Source organism: Mastigoproctus giganteus, chromosome 12 (assembly GCF_048544385.1).
Source record: "Mastigoproctus giganteus isolate SK-2022 chromosome 12, ASM4854438v1, whole genome shotgun sequence".
Classification (NCBI taxonomy): Eukaryota; Metazoa; Arthropoda; class Arachnida; order Uropygi; family Thelyphonidae; genus Mastigoproctus; species Mastigoproctus giganteus.
The window spans coordinates 47,055,154-47,075,562 of record NC_143586.1 but is presented as its reverse complement, the minus strand read 5'-3'; the positions used below and the strand labels follow the sequence as shown (position 1 = coordinate 47,075,562).

Sequence of the window (20,409 nt, the reverse complement as noted above, 5' to 3'; positions counted from 1 at the left end):
CACTTTTCTTTAAAAAAGCTAAATACAAAAAAAAAAACATTGGAGATCTGGCTCTTAAAGGGAATCAACCATCCCCCCCTCCCTTACACACACACTCACACTCTCTCTAAGCCTTGTGATACCTGGTGATTTATTGAACTGTAGTTCTCATCACGTTGAAATCTTGGTTGTAATTTTTGACAACAAAGGTGGAATTTAAATTGTGTGCGTGCGTTTATCGTTATTTCTGATTTTTAAAGGTGTGTAATTTTTTAAATTTTTTTGAATGAGGTATGCTACAGGCCACCCCTGATGTACACCTTTTCCATATCCTGGTGAGTTTCTGCTGGATTTATGTCCTCTACTATAAGAAACCCAATAGCATTATGTTGATTATCTTGAATGCACCCAGCACAGTAAACATATGTATCTGTGTGTCACTGCCCATATATACAGGACAAACTCTATCATTCAATAGAAGCATTAGTACTTCCCTAAATTTACATCAATGGAGACCTGTAATTTAAATTTAGACATCGAAATCTTGTTTTCATTTGACTTTTCCTTATAGAAGGGTTTGTCACTGTCACCTTTCTAATAAAATTTAAGCACTTTCAGCCAGAGGGTAGAAAGATAAACTAAACATACATCTTTGTGGTTTCAGGCTATGGAGCTATCCAAAATTAGATTTTGTCGGTTTTCTCTGGATTTTGTGTGCTAACTCAAATTTCTAAAAATAGAAATAAAACACTTATGAAATCTATATTGCTTCACTCCCTTCAGAAAGAGCCTAATCACAAAATGTTCAATGATTTCTCAAATTGCACATATGCTTTTGTTCAAAACAGAATGCTGTCCAGTGGTATGTGGCAGTATTCTGATTGTTCAGATATAACTGCCCAGCTGTATGTGGAATAGCCCATAAGTGTTGGGGTTAAATCATAAACCATAAATATTCAAGAAGATTCTGAAATAGCACACTTCCAGATTTATCCCTGATTATTATAAATAGGTGAATAAAAAAAGCATGCATGAACAAATGTAAAAATTATAGTTTGCAGCATTCCTAATGTTTAAATTGAGAGAAAAAAAAAAAATAGTAGATAGTATTAGCAGATCAAAAAAAAAAAAAAATCACTTTGGTTTAATCTTTTTAAGACTCAAATATTTTTCTACTTGCTTAGCTTAATAATTAACAAGTACATAACTGAATGTGATGTATTTCATCCCCAGTTACCTTGAGTGTGCTTATCACCTAACTGGTATGTTATTCCAGGATTACTGCTACTTGAAGACAGTATCTGCCTTTATCAACGTTAAACCTCATTTGTCATTTCTCAGCCCATCTGCCTATTTCTCTAGGTCTCCTTGCAGCATCATACTCCTATTTCTTTTATTGACCAACCAATCTTCGTATTACTTTCAAACTTTGACATTAACCTTGATATGTCTCCATCAGTATCAATAAATTTGAAAGCAGTAAAGGGCCCGGCACCAAACCCTGAGGGACTCCACTAATAACATTGACCAATGAAGCAGTGGGCATATATTTGTAGATCTAAAATGCCTCATAAGGAATCTGGTTCCTATATGGATTTTTTTTTTTTTTTTTTGAAGCTGATAGAACTTTGTCCTCTTGTTTCTTATTATTTTCTTCCATCCATGTGTTTTTCTTTATCCATCCATATTTTCTTTATCGTAGTTGTCTCTTTCAACATTGCCCTGGCTTTGGGAATGCCATTGTTTTCTGTGAGCTATTTTCAAGTCTTTCTGAATATTAGATAATTCAGTAATGATACTGTTTATGAATTTGCATCCATTATCAGATTGCAATACATTTACATTTGATGCTCTGAAATAGAAAAGGTGTTGATAAAATTAATGCCACTTCCAGTAAGTTTTGATGTTGAAAAAGCAAAAGAAGATATCTACTAAGATACTACTCATAACATATATATTTTTTAAAAATTTAATTTTTTAACCACCTAGTGCACACCAAAAAATGTCATGTCGGCAGATTCACAGGTGTGTGAAGTTCATCATTCAGTTTTTTTGAGGGAAAAAAAAAGGCTACAAAATAAGTTTAAATTTTAACAATATAAAGGGAGACGAGTTATGGATTTTTTTATTTATTGTAGCGATGGCATACATTTTCATTGCCTTATAGTTATGAGCAGTTATATGTTGTACACCACTCAGTATATCTTTAAAAAAAATTATGCAAGTGGGTGTACTATGTATAATAGACTAACAGTGAAGGACTGATTTTTTTTTTTTTAATAGCCATATTCTTGAATATTATTACAGTTAACAATGCAGATCAATATTCAGATTTATTATTTTTTTTATTTATCTGAGTTAAACTAGCCTCCATCTTATTTTTACCACCATGTTCATAATATTTATGGTCTGTATGTGGTATATCAGAAAATTTAAAGAAATATAATTTCTTTTATATTGAGTACGCAGAAATACACATTTTGCTGAATTTATCAGAACTGAGTATCCAATTTTTTTTTTTTTTTTTCTGCCAGTGGCAAAAAAAGCCTTTGGCTTCCTTGCACTATGTGTGAATACTATTACTAACTCTAGAATCTAGTTCAACGTTTGATTTTAATACTTAGTGTATTAGGTTTCATACATAAGGTATAATGTAACTTTACAATGTTAGGAATAATCGTTCTTCTCTTTTTTGATTTCCTCCTACTTTCTCGCTGACCGGGCCAGCCGGGTGGGTAAAGTACCTGCCTGGCAACCCAAAGGTTGCGGGTTCGAATCCCGCCTCGGGCTTGGATCAGAGTACTGCAAAAATCTTGGAGGTACATTATGGCCATAGAAGCCGATGTGCCAACAGCTAACTAAAAAACAAAACAAACATCCTACTTTCTCTCTCTCAGGGTACTCAATTTTTTTTTTTTTGCTGGTGCAGCATAAGCCTCAGGTTTCCTTGCACCATATGGCTAATAATAATAATAAATTATGGAAAAAGAAAAAAATGAATTTTTAACCCTTAAGTATGTGTGCTGATTTGCAACACTAACACAGATGACTCATCTTATTTCACTACTTATCTGATTACTACCAACTTGCTGAACAGAATTTTGTTTTGGAATAGAAAATTTACTAAATTGGTCATTCGTTTACATCATTTCTAAAGTCATTACAAAAAAAAAAAAAAAAAAAAAGAAAGAAAACAACTTAAATTTTTTAATACAATTTTTATTTAGTAAAATATCAAAAATATAAACCATATTAGTACTGGAAGTAGTGAAGCAATCTATTATGATTACTAAAACGTATATAATTTGAAAATCGGTAAAATGACAATTTAGGCAGATAGACAGTTCCTTCAGACTGAGTTGCATTTGGGATATCTCATTAGGATTACCTAGGTGCAAAGTATTCTGATTCAGAATTCTGGTTGAGGATTTATTTTTGTCTATAAAACAGCAAAAATATAAAAAAAAAAAAAAAAAAAGAAACATTTAAAAATAGCACAAATCTAACATAAGACTGTTTCACAGATGATTAAACAAAGTGATTTATATTATATGACTACATTACAATTACATCACTAATTCTAACCCTTTTTTGCTGAATGAGGGGAACATTTCTAGAAGTAGGACTCGAAGATGCAAAAAACATGAATCTTTTCCCCACCTGATCCTGTGTCTATGAGATCTATAATTAGATATCTAGCAAGCACTACCTAATCTATAGAGCTTTGATTTCACCAGCTTTACAGAAACATGAGTGTCTGCCAAATGCCATATCTACTTGCACTTTGTTTCTTTAAAGGATGCCATGAGTGTGTGAGCCATTGGTAATATAATTATAATTACTTTTTTCCAGTGTAACTGGTGGTGGTGGTGGTGGGGGGGGGCAATTACAATGAAGGAGAAGTGCTCGTTTCTGTCACCAAGACTTATTCTAAGCTATCTTGCAAGAGCTCTAAAGCTGCATCTTGTAATTGGTTGTACTATACTACAGTTTTTAAGTGATCTCATAAGTTCCTTGCATAAGTAAAATATATTAAATTAATAAAAATAATTCTATATTTAGGCATTAAGAAATAAAAGGTATATTGGGCCACTGTGGTAGATCATTTGTGTCTAAGGTGTTACAAGGTACCTTGAAACTAGGATTGCCTATTCTGGATTCCACAGGAATGGATATATTTACTGGAGTAGGATATAAAGTCAGTTTCTATAAAAATTGGAACAGAGATTGCATGAAATTTTGGTGCGCATATGTTGACCCCCATGATAGGTACAAAAAGCTAGTTACAGGGAAGGCTTAATCAAAAAACAGCTGCTGAGATGATTGGGAAGGGGGTTTCACTAATGTTGATTCAGAAGGTTGCTGTCTGATGACACTGATTAATCACTTTAGTGTACTTATGTTTACAGAAATGGATAGAATAGATGTTGTCCAAGTGCATTAGTTGTGTCTGCTGACAGTTTTCCTTTTGCTGTTGGTTATTTTGGTTGGTTTTATGCAGTTTTCTGAATTTGATAGCTTAAACTCTAAAGCAGCATTTCCCAAACTTTTTTAGTCACGGAACACTTTTCATCTTGCAACATATTCACGGAACACTTATGAAACAAGTTTAATGAGAGTCAAAAAACTGTTGCTAATATTTTATTTCGTATGATGCACTGTGCATCAGGAGCATCTTTATTCCAACACGTGTAAAGCCGAAATTCAAATAACTGTTATTATAATTTCGTTTTGGTCTTTTATTAGTTGGTTCCTGTTTGTTCACTTCAGATTTCTGGGGAAAAAAAGGCTGCGATTGTTCATCCTCACTTTGAAGTGTGACAATATTGTGTTCATTTTCATCAAGCAAGTTGCACTACTAGAAGTACTTTGCTTCTCGTTTTAAAGTTCCTTTTTTCAACCACAAATCTATGGTCACATATTTTAGTAATAATATTTCAAAATACTAATAATTATCAAAAAAAATTTATACAAGGAAGTGAGTTTAGTTATATCAGTTTGCTTCCTCCCCTCCTTCAACCCATGTACTCCAGACTAAATTGCATACGAATGGCATATTAGATCACTATTGCTACTTTTTTATAGGTGTCATTACCTCTATGCAAAGCTCGCCAAAATAAAGTGTTCTGGGGTCTGTTTGATTATTAGTCTATGCCAGTATATTAACCGAAAAAAAATTGTTAAATATTATAATGATACAAAAGTGATGTATGCTACAAATATGCAAAATTTATTTATTTTATTATTTTTTTTAATTATTAATTACAATTTTTCACGGAACACTTGTTCACATCTCACGGAACACAGTTTGAGAGATGTTGCTTTAAATAGAGGGTAAATATCATGAACAAGCATTTTTTGGACCACAATTTTGAAAGGCAAAACTGAACAAAAACATTTTGATTGAACATATTATTTGCTTCTAAGTTTTCTAATACTTTTAAAGAACACAGCACACAGCTGTAAAAATATTCAACTACTTTGTTTTTGTGCCTTTTGCATATTTCATTACTTCTACTTTTGTGTTTAGTTTAGGAAAGCTAACTTCAGTTTTAAAACATGTAGAAGGGTATATACCAGACTCAACTAATGGAACTGACTGCTGCAAATGCATCCTGAAAAACATTTATTTTTTGTGTAGTGACAGTAGGGAAGATACATTCCTTGGTGTTAAAGCAAAGGAGATGTCAAAGTAGAGATATCCTGCTTGCAAGTATAGCAAATGTTTGTATTATAGGGTTGTAGTTTTGGAGGGAGATATTTTTCAGCTTTGGATTCTAAGATGCAAGACAATTTTAGGTCTCCCTTTTGTTTTTTCATGAAAAATAACTAGTAGCTGCTAGTAAAAAAAAAAAAAAAGTTATAAAACTGAAGAGTAGGGGACTTTCTCACTTTGCCTTTTCCATGATTTTTTCATTTGGATGCTATTGCCAAAAGTTTAATCTCATATTTTAAATAAATAGGGCAAGTTAGCCTTTGTGATGCTTTTTGTTTATAATATCAGAATCAAAAACCATTATCAAACAGAGAAGTAACTGTTTGCACAATCTTCTCTGTTTGATAATGGTTTTGCTTATATAGTTGGGAAAATTTGGTTTAGAGAAGTAAACAGCATTAAAGCATTGCAATTTTGTAATAATTGCCATTTTTTTAAGAGCATTAAGACCATTTCATTTACTAGGCAATTTAAATCCTGTCTGTGCAAAAACACAGAGAGGGTAAGAGAAAATTCCCTACTTTTCATAACTTTGAAAAGGCTAAAAATAGCATTAGCTATTTTATAATTTTTAAGGGTGTAAAGCTGCAAGTTTATTTTAAATGGAGCATAAACAGAATATTGGAACTAAATGGGGATTGGCTGGCTCAATTTTTTAAATATAAGAATGCAACTATTATTATTATTATTGTTGATAAAAGGTTACAGTTACCTAGGTACAGTATTATAATTCTAAAAGGATAGTTACAAATAGCAAAATTTAAAAAAAAAGAAAAAAAGAATGATATATAATGTGAAATACAGCATAGGACTCGGGTAACGTTTAATCATTGCAATTTTGTGTCTATCACAAATTACAACAGATAGGGATGTGTGCACAGAATTCTGTGATGAAGAGAACGTAAAACTGAAGTCTTGAGTAGGTCTACAAAGACTGAGGATCTGCTTTTGTTGGCAAATGAAGTTTAGGTCTGTATACACTTAATTTGCTAACTGTATAAGGTTGCTTCCAGAAGCATGCCACTTTAGAGATTAAGAGGATTTCTTTTCATGCTATTTCTTTTAGGCATCTTAACATCCAATACAGAAGCCCCATTAACTGGTTAGTTATTTGTAGGTGGGGGAAGCAGACACCTAAATTAATGGAGACTTAAAGGGAACTGAAAATCAAAGGTTTACATATTTTTATAATGATTTTTTTGTTGAATCTTGACTAGTTCTTGGCAGATGATTCAGTGCTATGAGGGATTTTGTATCCAAATATCTTAATTTGTTGTTTGCAAAAGAAGTACCATTAACAACTTTGTTAAACTTTTCAATATCAACTTTTTTTGTTGGTATTGAAAAATTTAACAATGATGATGTAACAGTATAATGGATGATGTGGTATAATACGGTTCATTCAGCCACAGTGTATAGGGAGTATAGTGCATTATGCCTAAGTGTATAGGGAGGTCTTGCTTAATGTTCCTTAGTTTAAATTTTATAATTTTTTTGATATTTTAAAAGGATTTAAAAAGAGCCAAAAATAAGAAAATGCATGTTTCCTGTTCATTGATACCTGAATGTATTCTAAAAAATTTCCATGAGAATAAAATTTCTCATCATGGTATGAGCATCATAAGAATTCTGATTGTCATAAATGCTATCCAATACCAAAAATTATAGGACTTATTGTACAAGTATTTTAAAAAAAACAGCTGTGTTACTGGCCTTAACAGACAATAAAAACATATACGGCAATCCTTTTTTAGAGGTTGAGAGTGAAATACAAACAGTATTCTTGTTGACACTGACCAGTGAAATGTGACTTTAAATCTGCACAGAGACAAAGCCTTGCTGGTTTTTGGTGTTTTTCTTTTCATATTTTTCTATAGGCAGACTTAATTGTATTACTTTAAAAAAAAATTTTTGTCACATTTCACATCTAGTTGGTGTTAACAAGAATATTGTTTGTAAAATAAATTTATTTTATTGTTAAAATATTTTAAATGTTTTGTAAAATAATAGATATGTGCACAGTGGATGTGGGTGGTGTTATATGCCAATTTGCTGACTGGAGATAACTGTCATCCTATGGCAGTGGAATAAAACAAACAACACAATTATGTTTGTTATGAAATAACAGGGGAAAAAAAACATTACAGTGGTATTAATTTTTTAACAAGTTGTCATGTGTATAATAAACAGGACTGACTGAATTTTTCATAAGACACATACACTGGTAATAAGCTGTAATGAAGTGCTAGGACCCACAACTTTGTGGGCCATTGTCATCTCAATAATGGATGAGTAAGCAGCCCATCATTAACACTACCTGAAAACATCTATGATTTAATTAACTTGCAGAGTGAGAGATAAGTGCTATTTGAAATCTCTAATTAAAAAAGTTACAAATCTGTTCTAAGTAGTTGATTAATAAAAATAGGATATAAATTTTTTTCTATAAAAGTTGCATTTTTCAAACCAGTTTGGAGCAGAAATTGTTTTCACAGTGGCATTAATTTCTTATTTTGTGAGGCTATCACAAGCCTTACTGGATTGATGATTGTTGGTTCAATGGCAATTTCATGCCATATTTGGGATGTTGTGAGGTATGACGTGTTTTGCACCATAAATGAACAGCACTTCTCATAAAGGGAAGTACAATTCAGTATAACTTACTGCAGATTATTTATCCCTCATTAAATGAGAGATTAATGACATTGTGAAAAGATTATTTTCCTTTTCCATTGTAATCTTTTTATGCAAAATGCCTATTTTCAAATGCATTATAAATTTCACTTAAAATTATTAAGAGGACTTCATAAATATTGGCTCAGTTTACCAGTCAGATTGCTCAACTTATCAGGTGCTTTTCCTTTTTTTATTATACAGGCCTTCATAATGAAAACAAGGTAAAGTAGAGAAGCAGTATGCATATATTTAATCCTAAAATGGTGATGGGTGGTTGGCAACTCCAACCATCTGTTTTATTTTTTTTGCACATGAGCCCAAACTTTGAGTCCAGTAACCCTAGCTCAAGCCTGGGATTTTGTTTCAAATTACCAAATACCTCATGTTATCTCCCTTTGGGGGAGATTAATGGTACCATTCTATAGTTAATGCAATGAAGAAAGTTAAAGAGCTGATGAAATGTGTGTGTTCATAATTATAGTGTCCTTTGTGAGCTATATATAAGGGAAAGGTAGTTTTTTAGAATTGGGGGAAAATGAGTAAGAAGACATTTTTAGTTTATATGAAAAACTCATTGTACAAAACCAATCACAGAATACATGCAATTTACAGAAGACCCATACTCTTATTTGCTTTGGTGCAGGCACCTCCATAGCCAGGTGGACAGGAGCAGCAGTGCGTAGCACACGCTTCTTGAATGGACCAGGGATCGAGCTCGTGACCACCAGATGCGGAAAGGTCAGGGAATGATCACCGCATATCCCCGGAGCAATATGGCCTTAGTTGCTAATGCTCCTAAAAACCAAACAACAACAAGCTTTGGTGCAAAAAAAACCCAGTGCAGTTGCTTTCAAAAGAATATGAGATGAGTTTTGAGTTTTTCATAATAATCACAGAATACATAATAATTAAATACGTAATTTTCATAATAATCACAGAACAAAACCAATCACAGAATACATGCAATTTACAGAAGACCAATACCCTTAGTTGCTTTGGTGCAGGCACCTCCGTGGGCAGGAGCAGCAGTGCGTAACACATGCTTCTTGATTAGACCGGGGTTCGAGTCCGTGACCACCAAATACGTAGGATGCGGAAAGGTCAGGGAATGACCACCGCATATCCCCGGAGCAATATGGCCTTAGTTCCTAATGCTCCTAAAAACCAAACAACAACAAGCTTTGGCGCAAAAAAAAAAAAAAAAAAACAGTGTAGTTGCTTTCAAAAGAATATGAGATGAGTTTTTCATAATAATATGAAATAATATTCTTAAGAATTACATCTTAAATCAGAAATAAGGCATCCTAGTCCAAAGATTAAATGAATGAAAGGTTACTGATGTATATATTGGAATGCATCACTTAGGAAAAAAACATTTATATAGTCTTATCAAATCTCTTTCTATGATAAACTATCAAATCTACATTTGTATAATTTTGGCATAATTTGTGTCATGATAATATTACTCTGGTTTAGCAGCTAAATAAGAATTTTTTTTTAAAAATTTAGTGGATTGAATATGATGTTGAGATGCAAACCTTGCTAGTTTGTTATTTGTTTATCCTGGTAATTTTTTGAGAATTGGATATAGAGAAAACTAAAAATTTGTACAGTTAATGTTTTAAAATGTTAGTATTATCCATGTATTGGAATATAAATTTCTATATGATGTAGGGTATGAAAATGTGAATTTAATAGTTGAGAAAAGACTTGAATTTTTTTCTTTATTAATATTCAATTTTCCTAATAAACCTAAACAGTTTTTATTTCTTAAATTTGAACACTGTATAATACTGTTAACTTGCATTTGAAATTTATCTGTTGGGTTTACTGTACAGTGGTTTAGATTATATTTTGTGTGTGATTTTTTTTTTTTTAACCTTAAAGTATTTGAAGTACCTGAACATTAAAAATATTTAATGTGTATTGAACATGTTTTGTGGGGAAATAAAACATGGCTTTGTAAAAGAGGTAATTTTTTCTTGTTTTCAGTTATAATTCATTTCATAATTAACAACACAGCGTTGGTAACACTGTTCAACAAAAAATTCTTTGAATTTGTTTCCTTTCTTAAAATAGGCAAACTTTACTAATTTTGTGGTCGAGAAAAACGAATATGACTTCAGAAATTTTTTATTAGCTCTAGTTTTTGAGCTACAGTACTTTCACTATTGTCTGAGAATATAGTAATTTCAGTAGTATGAATCAGAGCTGTACTACTCAATATGTTCTACGTTGATAATAATATTAGTAAAAAAATAAGAGGAGTTTACCTCAATATAGTGCATAGAACACTTCCGTATGATACCCTCCAGAAATTAAAACGGAAAAAATGAAAAAATCGACAACTTACCGGTACATTAGAGTAAAATATAAATAATTAAATAAACAATTTAACACAATTCAAATCAATTTAAAACAATTAAAAATCAAATTAACACAATTAAAAGAATCCAACGAAAATACTTTACTCTAATGTACCGGTAAGTTGTCGATTTTTTTGTTTTTTCCATTTTAATTTCTGGAGGGTATCATACGGAAGTGTTCTATGCACTATATTGAGGTAAACTCCTCTTATTTTTTTTCTAATATTATTATCAACGTAGAACATATTGAGTAGTACAGCTCTGATTCATACTAAGGAAGGAAAATCGTTTTGAATATTTTCGTTGGATTCTTTTAATTGCTTTAATTTGATTTTTAATTGTTTTAAATTGATTTGAATTGTGTTAAATTGTTTATTTAATTATTTATATTTTACTCTAATGTACCGGTAAGTTGTCGATTTTTTCGTTTTTTCCGTTTTAATTTCTGGAGGGTATCATACGGAAGTGTTCTACGCACTATATTGAGGTAAACTCCTCTTATTTTTTTACTACTAGTAATTTCAGTAGTAGTCGGAGCAAAAATATTAAAACAATCTCATATTTACATTTTCCTGATACAACATAAATCACAGTTGTTTTTAATTAAAATGTAAAAAAAAATAAAAAGAACCCAAGAAAACTGCACAGGAACCGAAAGTACTTTCTCAAAATGTGGTCTATGATGCAAGAAAGCAAGCTATAAGTTTGCTTTCTTGCATCATATGAATCTGCTAATGCTAAGGTTAACAACGTTGCCACATACTGAGATCTCTATGCATTTAGCAGGTAATTAACTCAAAATATTAAAAGTTACAATGTTTTTGAAGTATAAAATATTGTTCATTTTTAATTTTATCCCGGATTATGAGTGTTACAAAAAAATCTAAAACACATCATCATCGTGATGAATGGGAACATGATTACTTTTTTTACTCTAATTAATGGAAAATGTTTAATATGTAAATCATTGGTGGCAATTCCAAAAAAAAGAAATGTGGAGAGGCATTTTAAAACTATTCATGGAAAATATGATTCAGAATTTCCCAAAAATATTGAACTGCATAATTCTAAAATTAAGGATTCGAAACACGATCATTCTGTGTAACAAAGAATGCTTGTAAAAGCAATGAATGAATAAACCAGTCATAGTAACTATCACCTCTTTGAAAGTGAGTCACCTATCAGCTAAGAAAAAAAAAAAAAAAGCATTTAGTGAAGAAGAATTGTTTTTGATGGCTGCAGATCTTTTTTCTGATTTTAAAAATAATGAAATTCTTTCATCAATATTACTAATCAGTTAATGACTGGCAATAATGCACATGTTGCTTTCTCTTTGCAGTTTGATTAATCCATTGAAGTTACTGATACAGCACAATCATATTCATTTGAATGGTATTTGAGGATTGTACAAGTAAAGAACTTTTTAAAGTTATACATTTACTAGGAAGAAGATATATTTACTGCTTTTGATAATTTTGTTAAAGCTATTGAGCTCCTCTTTTTAAATTAGTTTCTATTACAACAGATGGGGCTTCTGCGATGGCAGGTTGCCTGAATGCTTTTCGTTTCCTTGCACAAAAATGACAATAAATTTCCCCTTTTTAACACATCACTGCATTATTCATCAACAAATATTATGTAGCAAGAGACTCAATACAAAAGATGTTATGGACATTACATTTAAAATAGCCAAATTCTATTCGAGGGAATGCACTTCAGAGATGCCTATTTAATTTAAAAAATGATGACGATGACAGAGAACTGCTAGACACTAATGTTTGTTGGTTCAGTTGATGTAATTTTTTGAGATTTCCCAAACTATTTAATGACATTAAAAAATTTCTTGATGAAAGAGGTAACTTGTCCACAAATAAATAACAAAGAGTGGTTAATTAGTTTGTTCTTAGCAGGCTTTACTGCAAAAATTAGTGACTTAAAACGTGAGTTGCAAGGTACTGATAAAAATTTAGTAGAGATGATAAGTTCTATAAGAACTTTTCAAGAGTACTTAAGAAAGTCAGATGTTAAAGTCAAATTCAGAAAATCACGAATACAAACATTTTTCGAGTATGCTAAAATTTTCTGAGAAGAATTCTGAAATGGCTAATTATAATCCAAAATAATTTATTGCTGAAATTGAAAAAGTTGAATGTAAAATTAATTCAAGATTTAAAGATTTTAATAAAATTGAACATATTCTTTTTTAAAAAATCTATTTCAAAATAATTTAAATGTAACAAATATTTCAATTCAAATTTCACATTTATTTGATGTAAATTAGGCAGAACTTGATGTGGAAATAATTAAAATACAAAATGACATATTTGAAATACAAAGAAAACATTTGTAAATACACAAAGGGAAAATGCCCGATTTTAACAAATACAGCTCAATCAATGGATTCTTGTTTTTGTTCAACCTACTGTCAGGGAAATGGGAAATATATTATGCAAAAAGGAGAGATGGAATAGGACCACGGTATGTCTGCCAGGGGCAAAAGTTTATGATGTTGTAGAGTAGATATCATCTTTTAAGAGCACAAAGATGATATTTTTGTACACGTTGGCACTAATGACATTAAGAGTACGAGATCTGTGGACTTAACAAGTAAAGATCAATGTTAAAAAAAAGTTGCGAGTTAGCGTTAAATTTGAAAGTATCTGCATTTCTGCAGTATATGATGAGAGCACTGTCAATCAACCCTGGACAGATTGTACAAGGCTTGCGGGGTAGAATTTTTCTCAGCATGGTCTCTGTTTGTTAACAGGAGAGACTGCTTCTACAGAGAGGGGATACACTTTAAATCAAGAATATTTGCTGATGCTATCGAGGCAGTATTAGGTGGGTCGGAAAACTGCCAGCTTGGAGGGGGATTCACAAACTAAAAGATTAACAGTACCTGCAGGCAGGTGAAAGTGATTCTTGCATTGCTTCTATTGGAATGAGCAGCAGTCTGGAAAGCAAGGTGCTGGGGATTTCAAGAAATGCTGGGAGTCATCATGGAACAAGTGAATATGTGGGCTGTGTTAAAGTAACTAAGAGTAAGAACAGGTGGATGTATACTTGCATGTACACCAATGCTAGGAGTATAGTAAATAAATTTGATGGATTTCAGGTGCTGGTCAAGACAACAAAGGCAGATATTGTTGGGATATCAGAGATGTGGTGTCACCCAGATAGGAATGCAGAATTGGAATTTAGGGAGTACAATGTGTACAGAAAGGACAGGAAGGGAGGAGGAGTTATGCTGCTAGTTAAGAAACACAAAAGCTAAGGCAGCACATCCAGTTTACATGGGTGGACAGTGCAACGTTGAGCCAGTTTGGTGTGACATAAGCACCGGGAAAGCAAAAATGAGAGTAGCATTGTGTGTGTAGGTCTAATGGCTCCGATAAGTACCACAAACAACTATACAGAGAAATAGAGTGGGCCAGTAAATCAGAATGTCTTACAATGGGGGATTTTAACTTCCCAGATATTGGCCAGAACTTGTGTGTTGGTTACTAGCACACTAGCAAGACTTTTGTGGATTTATTGGATGATTGTTTTCCACAGCAGCATGTTTGAGAGACAACCAAAGGGAGTCTTGATCTGATTATCATCAGTGATTATTCATGCATAAAGAATTTGCAGAAAAAGGAACCACTAGGGGCAGTGATCACAGTGTACTGACATAGGATTTACTTAAAGATGTAACTACCAGCAGGGGTAAAGGGAAGGGACAATTCATTAAATTCATTAAAATACACATGGAGGTTAAAAAAAAACTTTAAATTACATGAACTTGACAATTTTTGTTAATATTCAATTTTTTGGACAGCAGTGTTTATATAATTGACTTACACCATTATGTTTCTAAGTAGTTTATCTATTTTAAAATGGTAAATTACTTTTTAAAGACATGATATGATTGTGGAATGTAAGGAATGGATTGTAATTGTGGAATGGATTGTAAGGATATGATTGTGCAATCAAAACTATGATTTCATACAGAAGAGATTATATTTTTTTTCCTGTAGAAAGTACACTAACAATTTTAAAAAACCAAAGCAATAGGCACATTGGGAATTTTTTGTCAAAATAGTTAAGATTGTCTTAGTTGTTGCAGAATGATCATAAAAAAGCTAAGATGAATATAATAAATTTAATTATAATGTAAAAGATGGTCGCAAAATAAATAAAAAAATTATAGTTGCTCTTTGTTGATGTTCTCATTTTTTAAAAAAATGAAATTAAAGTCATCCTCACTAATTCGATAATCATAAAATGTCACCACAAACAAACTACTGTTTGTGTTTCATCTTCTTCTTCCTCGTGGTCTGATAACTGACCTAGACCATCAACTTTTTTGAGCTTCTAATACCTTTAAAGAAGGCATGGTGAACTGGAGGGATATATTTGAGAATGTATAGTATGTCTCTTTTCTTTAGAAAGTTCAACACTCTGGGACCATCAGACAACTCTTCTTGTTCAGTACTTTTCAAGCTCTTAGGTCGATCCTCCTTATTGGGTTTGGCATTCAGTTCCCTGAAAGGGATACTTCATCCAATGTACACTTGTAGAAAATCATGATGGGTTTTCCTTTTTTATAATGGAGCCATTGTATTTTCAACCAGTTTACATTTTTGCCTTCAACATTCTTCTTCCGTTTTGTTATGCCTTTTTCAAGAGCTTCTGTTTTCAAAAAAGTAATCTTGTTGCATCTTTACAACCATAAACCTGTTGTGTCTTCTGGCAGACTTCATAGTATTATACCATCAATCCGGAACACAGATAATCTTGTTTTTTCCAGCTTGCTCAATCAGCCCAAAGTCTGAGTCATTTGGAAGGTAACAGCAGCCAGAAACCATGAATTCTGTGACTTCAAATGAAGTTGCTTGAATCAGTTTCATTAACGATAAGGATACCTTGATGTTCTGATTTTGGCCCGTGCATGTGTCGCTGTATATCATCACATGCTTTTTTTTTTTGTTCAACTTAATATGCTTAGTCAGGTGAGAAGCAATCTCTTGTGAACCTCTGGATGCAATGGTCTCATCCAAAACGTACATGTAGCCAAGGTTATTTGTGACGTCATGCAAACCTAAATTATAGCAGTACATATTCCACCAATAGTAGGCCTCAGAAGCAGTTAATTTTGGGAATGGCAGGGCTTTTTATAAATCTATCATGATTGTATAAATGTCAGAATTTCCTCAGGCCTTTTCCCATCAGCCTTTTAGTTGATTCCTTGCATTCTCTGCTTTTGTCAAATGCATAACATGTTGCCCCTCCAAATCACCTGTCCTTTTCTACATCAATCGACTGTTTATACTTGCCACAGGCCTTGAAGGGTCCTTTCCAGGAAAGTGAAAATGTAAGTTAAATTCTGTGTTGAAGCCATATCTATAGTAATACTCTTTGAGAGGTTTGTCTCTCTTTGCTCACACCATTCACAATAAAATACATATATTTTTCTTATGTTCGAGTCAGGGCTAAGGAACTTCCTGTTCAGATTATCTTTTTCGAGTGTAATGACATTGAAATGCTGGGAAAATATTAATGTGACCCTTAAGTAACTGTTTTTGTTTGTCAATTATCTTTTGTGCCGCTACATGTTTACCCTTTAAATCTTCTCCTGCAGACTTCCCCTTCTTTATTTTTTCTAAAGCTCTTGTCACTCTTCCATCAGATACAACAAAAGTATCAAGAAAGAATTTGTAGCAGAATTTTTTACAAACATGTACTGTGGTTTCTTTATGAATGTAAGACATATTTGTACATTGCTTTCCTCCCTAACTGCCATTCCAAGGCCACCTTTGCTTTATAGGTTCATGATGTATAAGATTGCATAAATATACATTCTGTCATAAAAAATCGGCCATAGATATAAAATTATCACATTGCTTTCTCCTTTCCTCTTCTGTTAAGAACTCTATGCATATTTTTTACAACCAAATCTAAGTTTTCAAACCGCTTACACTCAACTTGTGTTCTTTTTGAATTCACATCGCCTGACCTGAATTGTGAAGTCTTCTGGCTACGGCTCTTTTTGACTCTTTCCTTTTACATTTTCTAGGTCTGAAGGAAGTTTCCTGGAATGCTTCTTCTTCTACTTGGTTGGCCTCTTGAGGTGCTCCATTTCTCAAGATTTCAACTTAAAAGACAACTTAAAATCCTCCATTTATTGAGGATTTTTAGTTTTAGATTTAGTTTTCAACTTAAATTTTGTAGTTTTAGTTTTTAATTTTTTAGTTGAAATCTTAAATTTTTTAGATTTCAACTTAAAAGACATCTTGCTATATGAAATATGAAAAGACACCTTGCTAAACAATACAAACTTGAAACATAACCTCCATCATATAAGCTGTTTAGGAACAGAATGGTGTAAGACTTACTTCACTATGATTCTAAACCTTTTGCTTATATTGTTAACTATTCAAAATAAGTGCTGACATATCTTGGTTAGAACTGCAACTCTGACTTACTTTGATATGAAACTAAACAGTGGACACCTAGAGAAGGCGGGAACACTCATATATATAAAATTACTGACTTATACCACTATGATTCTCAACACCCCATATGTATCATGTCTGAGGATATCGGTGTCTTCATATGTGCCTAATTTTGTGCCACTTTCATGCAGCACCATACAGTGCCTATAGAGTTTTCAATGATAAAAAATTATTTAAAAAATCAAAAATAAATAAGAATAATTACTAAGTATTTAGCTGCTTATTCTTATTTATTATTTTATCATTTTTTGCCACAGAAAATTTCATAGTAATTTTTTAAAATTTAAATAACCATAGTCTATAATTATTCAGAATTGGGAATGTGTTTATATAAACTTTCTATCATTGTTTTTAGGTTCTGAATTGATCCAGAAAAAATATTATGAAAAATGTTATATAATTCCAAATTAATAAAAAAATTTGTTTAAAAATGCCCTTTAATTTCTATATATATCCAAGTGAAGGAAGCTAAAAGTGTGCTTTTGAGAGGAGGGGGGGGGTTACTGGCTTTCTTTAAGCATATATGCAGAATGATATTTTATCCTAAGAGTGCTAAAGAGAATGAAATTACTTTGTGGGATTCCTGAACCTGGAAGCAAAAATACAATTTAAGTCACATTTATTTTTTATAAAAAATACCCAATATCTAATATTTGTGTGACTTTCCCCACTTAATAATGCATGGTAACATTTTATCTCATCTCTCCCCACTTTGTGTTACATAATTAGTGAATGGTCCCCAAAGAATACAGCTCTCTTGAGGCAAGAGAGAGAAAACTTAGAAAAAAAAAATGTTTTCTGTTTCTGTTTTCTAAACAAATAGGTTAAAATGAAATATAATAAAATATCTGAATGAAATCTCTCTAGATATAGGTAAGAAATGACTCACTTTTTCAATAAAAATCATTCTTGTTAAAGAATTGATGGAGGGCTTCAGCACTATCTTTATCTAAGCCACAGTCCAAAATTTGTTCTTTTGAAGCAGTTACTACCCCAGCCAAGTTTTTCAGACCATCCAAAACATAGGTACTCTCTATAAAAATTGAGAATATGCATTAACAAGAAAATTAGTAATGTAAATTCAAGCTAAAAATTTTCAAAAAATCCTTGTAACTATCAGTTTCTAACAAATTTCTTAACAGTAATGTGAAAATGGTCTCTAAAGTAGGAATAAACAAAGGTTAGAAATTTATTAGATATGCTCATCCAACCATTTTATTACAACTGCAGTTGTGAATAGGGAAACAATTTTTATTTCTCTTCTGTTGTCAACTTCCCTATCTTCTCTCTCTCCCCTCATACTGGGTGACTAGTTTTAAAATGAGTAACGTGCATTTCATCTATAAAAGTTTGTGTTCACAGGTTAATCTGAATATCGTGCTGGCTAAAAATTTGGAGTAGCTCATGGGAAAAAAAAAAAAAAAAAACACTACACATCCTCTGCCTTAGACAGTCTTAACTAAAATCTATAAAATTCTTTTAGTCACTGCCAGGATTATAACTCCAGACCTCTCAAAAATGAGTGAAGCAAAATCACTACACTTTCCAGGAACACATTATATATATATATATACACACATATACACTTGCTAAAATATTAGAAATTACTGCAATAAAATGCATCAATCTGAGAATAGGAGTGACTGGCTGACATCGCAGTACAGCTATGGAGTCCTCAGATGCTCCTGATATACAAGGCCCACGTTGCAGATGTATGCAGTTGTTCTAAGATGGGAAGAAAACGACAATCAAAATTCAGAGATGGGGAGGTTATTCATTGGTGTATGGCTATTAGATGCAAAGATTTCACAGACAATCTGAGATTACTGCTACCCATATACAGTACTTTGATAAATGCAAGGTACTGCATATGGGTAGCAGAAATCCCAACTTAAAGTATCATGTGTTACTACACTCAAGGAAGTGGAAAATGAAAAAGACTGAGGGTAATTTTGCAGTCAGATATGCAATTCTTTGAGCAGTGTAGACAGACATGTTGCCAGGACAGTTCATGGATTTTTTGTGTATGATATACAGGAACTTTGCTAGCAGGGACAAGGAAGTGATTATCCCACTGTATAAGGCAATGGTTAGGCTGCATATTGCAAACAGATCTGGAGGCCTCATTTTAGGAAGAATGTAGATGTGCTGGAATGGATTCAGAGAAGGGTAATGAGATTGGTGAAGGGAATGAAAGGGTGGTCTTACCAAGAAAGGCTTCACTTCTGAAAACTGCAGTGCCTTGAGACTAGGCACCTGCGAGGTGATCTGATCAAGGTGTTTAAGACTTTGAATGGATTGAGCAAGCTTAATGCTGATGGCATTCTTCCTCTTGCTCAGATTACACACATGAGAGAGCATAAATTTAAATTGAAGGATGGTTTCAAGATAGATGTGAGGAGGTTTTCCTTCAGCCAGCAGGTGGTTGACTGTTGGAAAAACCTTCAGTCTAGTGTTGTGAAGGTGGATAGTTTGAATAAACTCAAGGAACAACCAGACAAATTATTGAAAGGGGTGGACAAGTGACGTGGGATGGGATTTTTTTTTTTTTTTTTTTGGCTGATGCTTTATAAGCTTGCTTCCTTGCATCATATGCCACTAATGATAATAATAAAAAGTATCTGCAATAACAAATTTTTAGGTCCCGTGGGCACCAGAAGTATTTTTGATAGATTTGTTATCACCTTCTCCTTTTGTCCCAAGTATTTCAAATTGTAAACTTTTCTGGCCACAGAAATTTATTTCATATTTTACCACTAAATTAATTAATCACCAGATAAATTAAATTAGTTTTTATATTATTTAATTTAATTAATTTATATTACATTTTACCACGTATTAAATACGCACTTTAGCAGAACAACCATAGTTTCAATCTTTGTGTCTATTTTATCATTTTAGATCAAATTTCTAAAATCTGTAAATGGAATTTGGAACTGATTTTCCCCAATGGATTCTAGACCATCCAAAAGAAATCAATTATACCTTTGAGTGACTGGAGACACTCAACAGTGTAAACAATTACCCAGCATCTGACCATAACTTGTTATAATGAACAATATTTATTGTGCAAATGTATGAATATGATAATGCAAATTGATTAACTGAACTATAATCATCACCATCAGAACAGTGTTTATCTAGTCACAATATATTTCGCAGTTTATATGTATAA

General features: G+C 32.3%; 1 protein-coding gene across 1 annotated transcript in view; it reads right to left on the bottom strand.

Moving 5' to 3' along the window:
* Nucleotides 1-18,127: 18,127 nt before the first annotated feature.
* The window catches only part of LOC150077013 (uncharacterized), a 35,778-nt gene continuing 33,496 nt past the window's right edge, over nucleotides 18,128-20,409 (bottom strand). Inside the window, exon 6 of the mRNA XM_090385757.1 lies at nucleotides 18,128-18,267. Within this exon, the coding sequence (XP_090241883.1) occupies nucleotides 18,128-18,267 (140 nt within the window). The remainder of the gene's footprint in view (nucleotides 18,268-20,409) is intronic.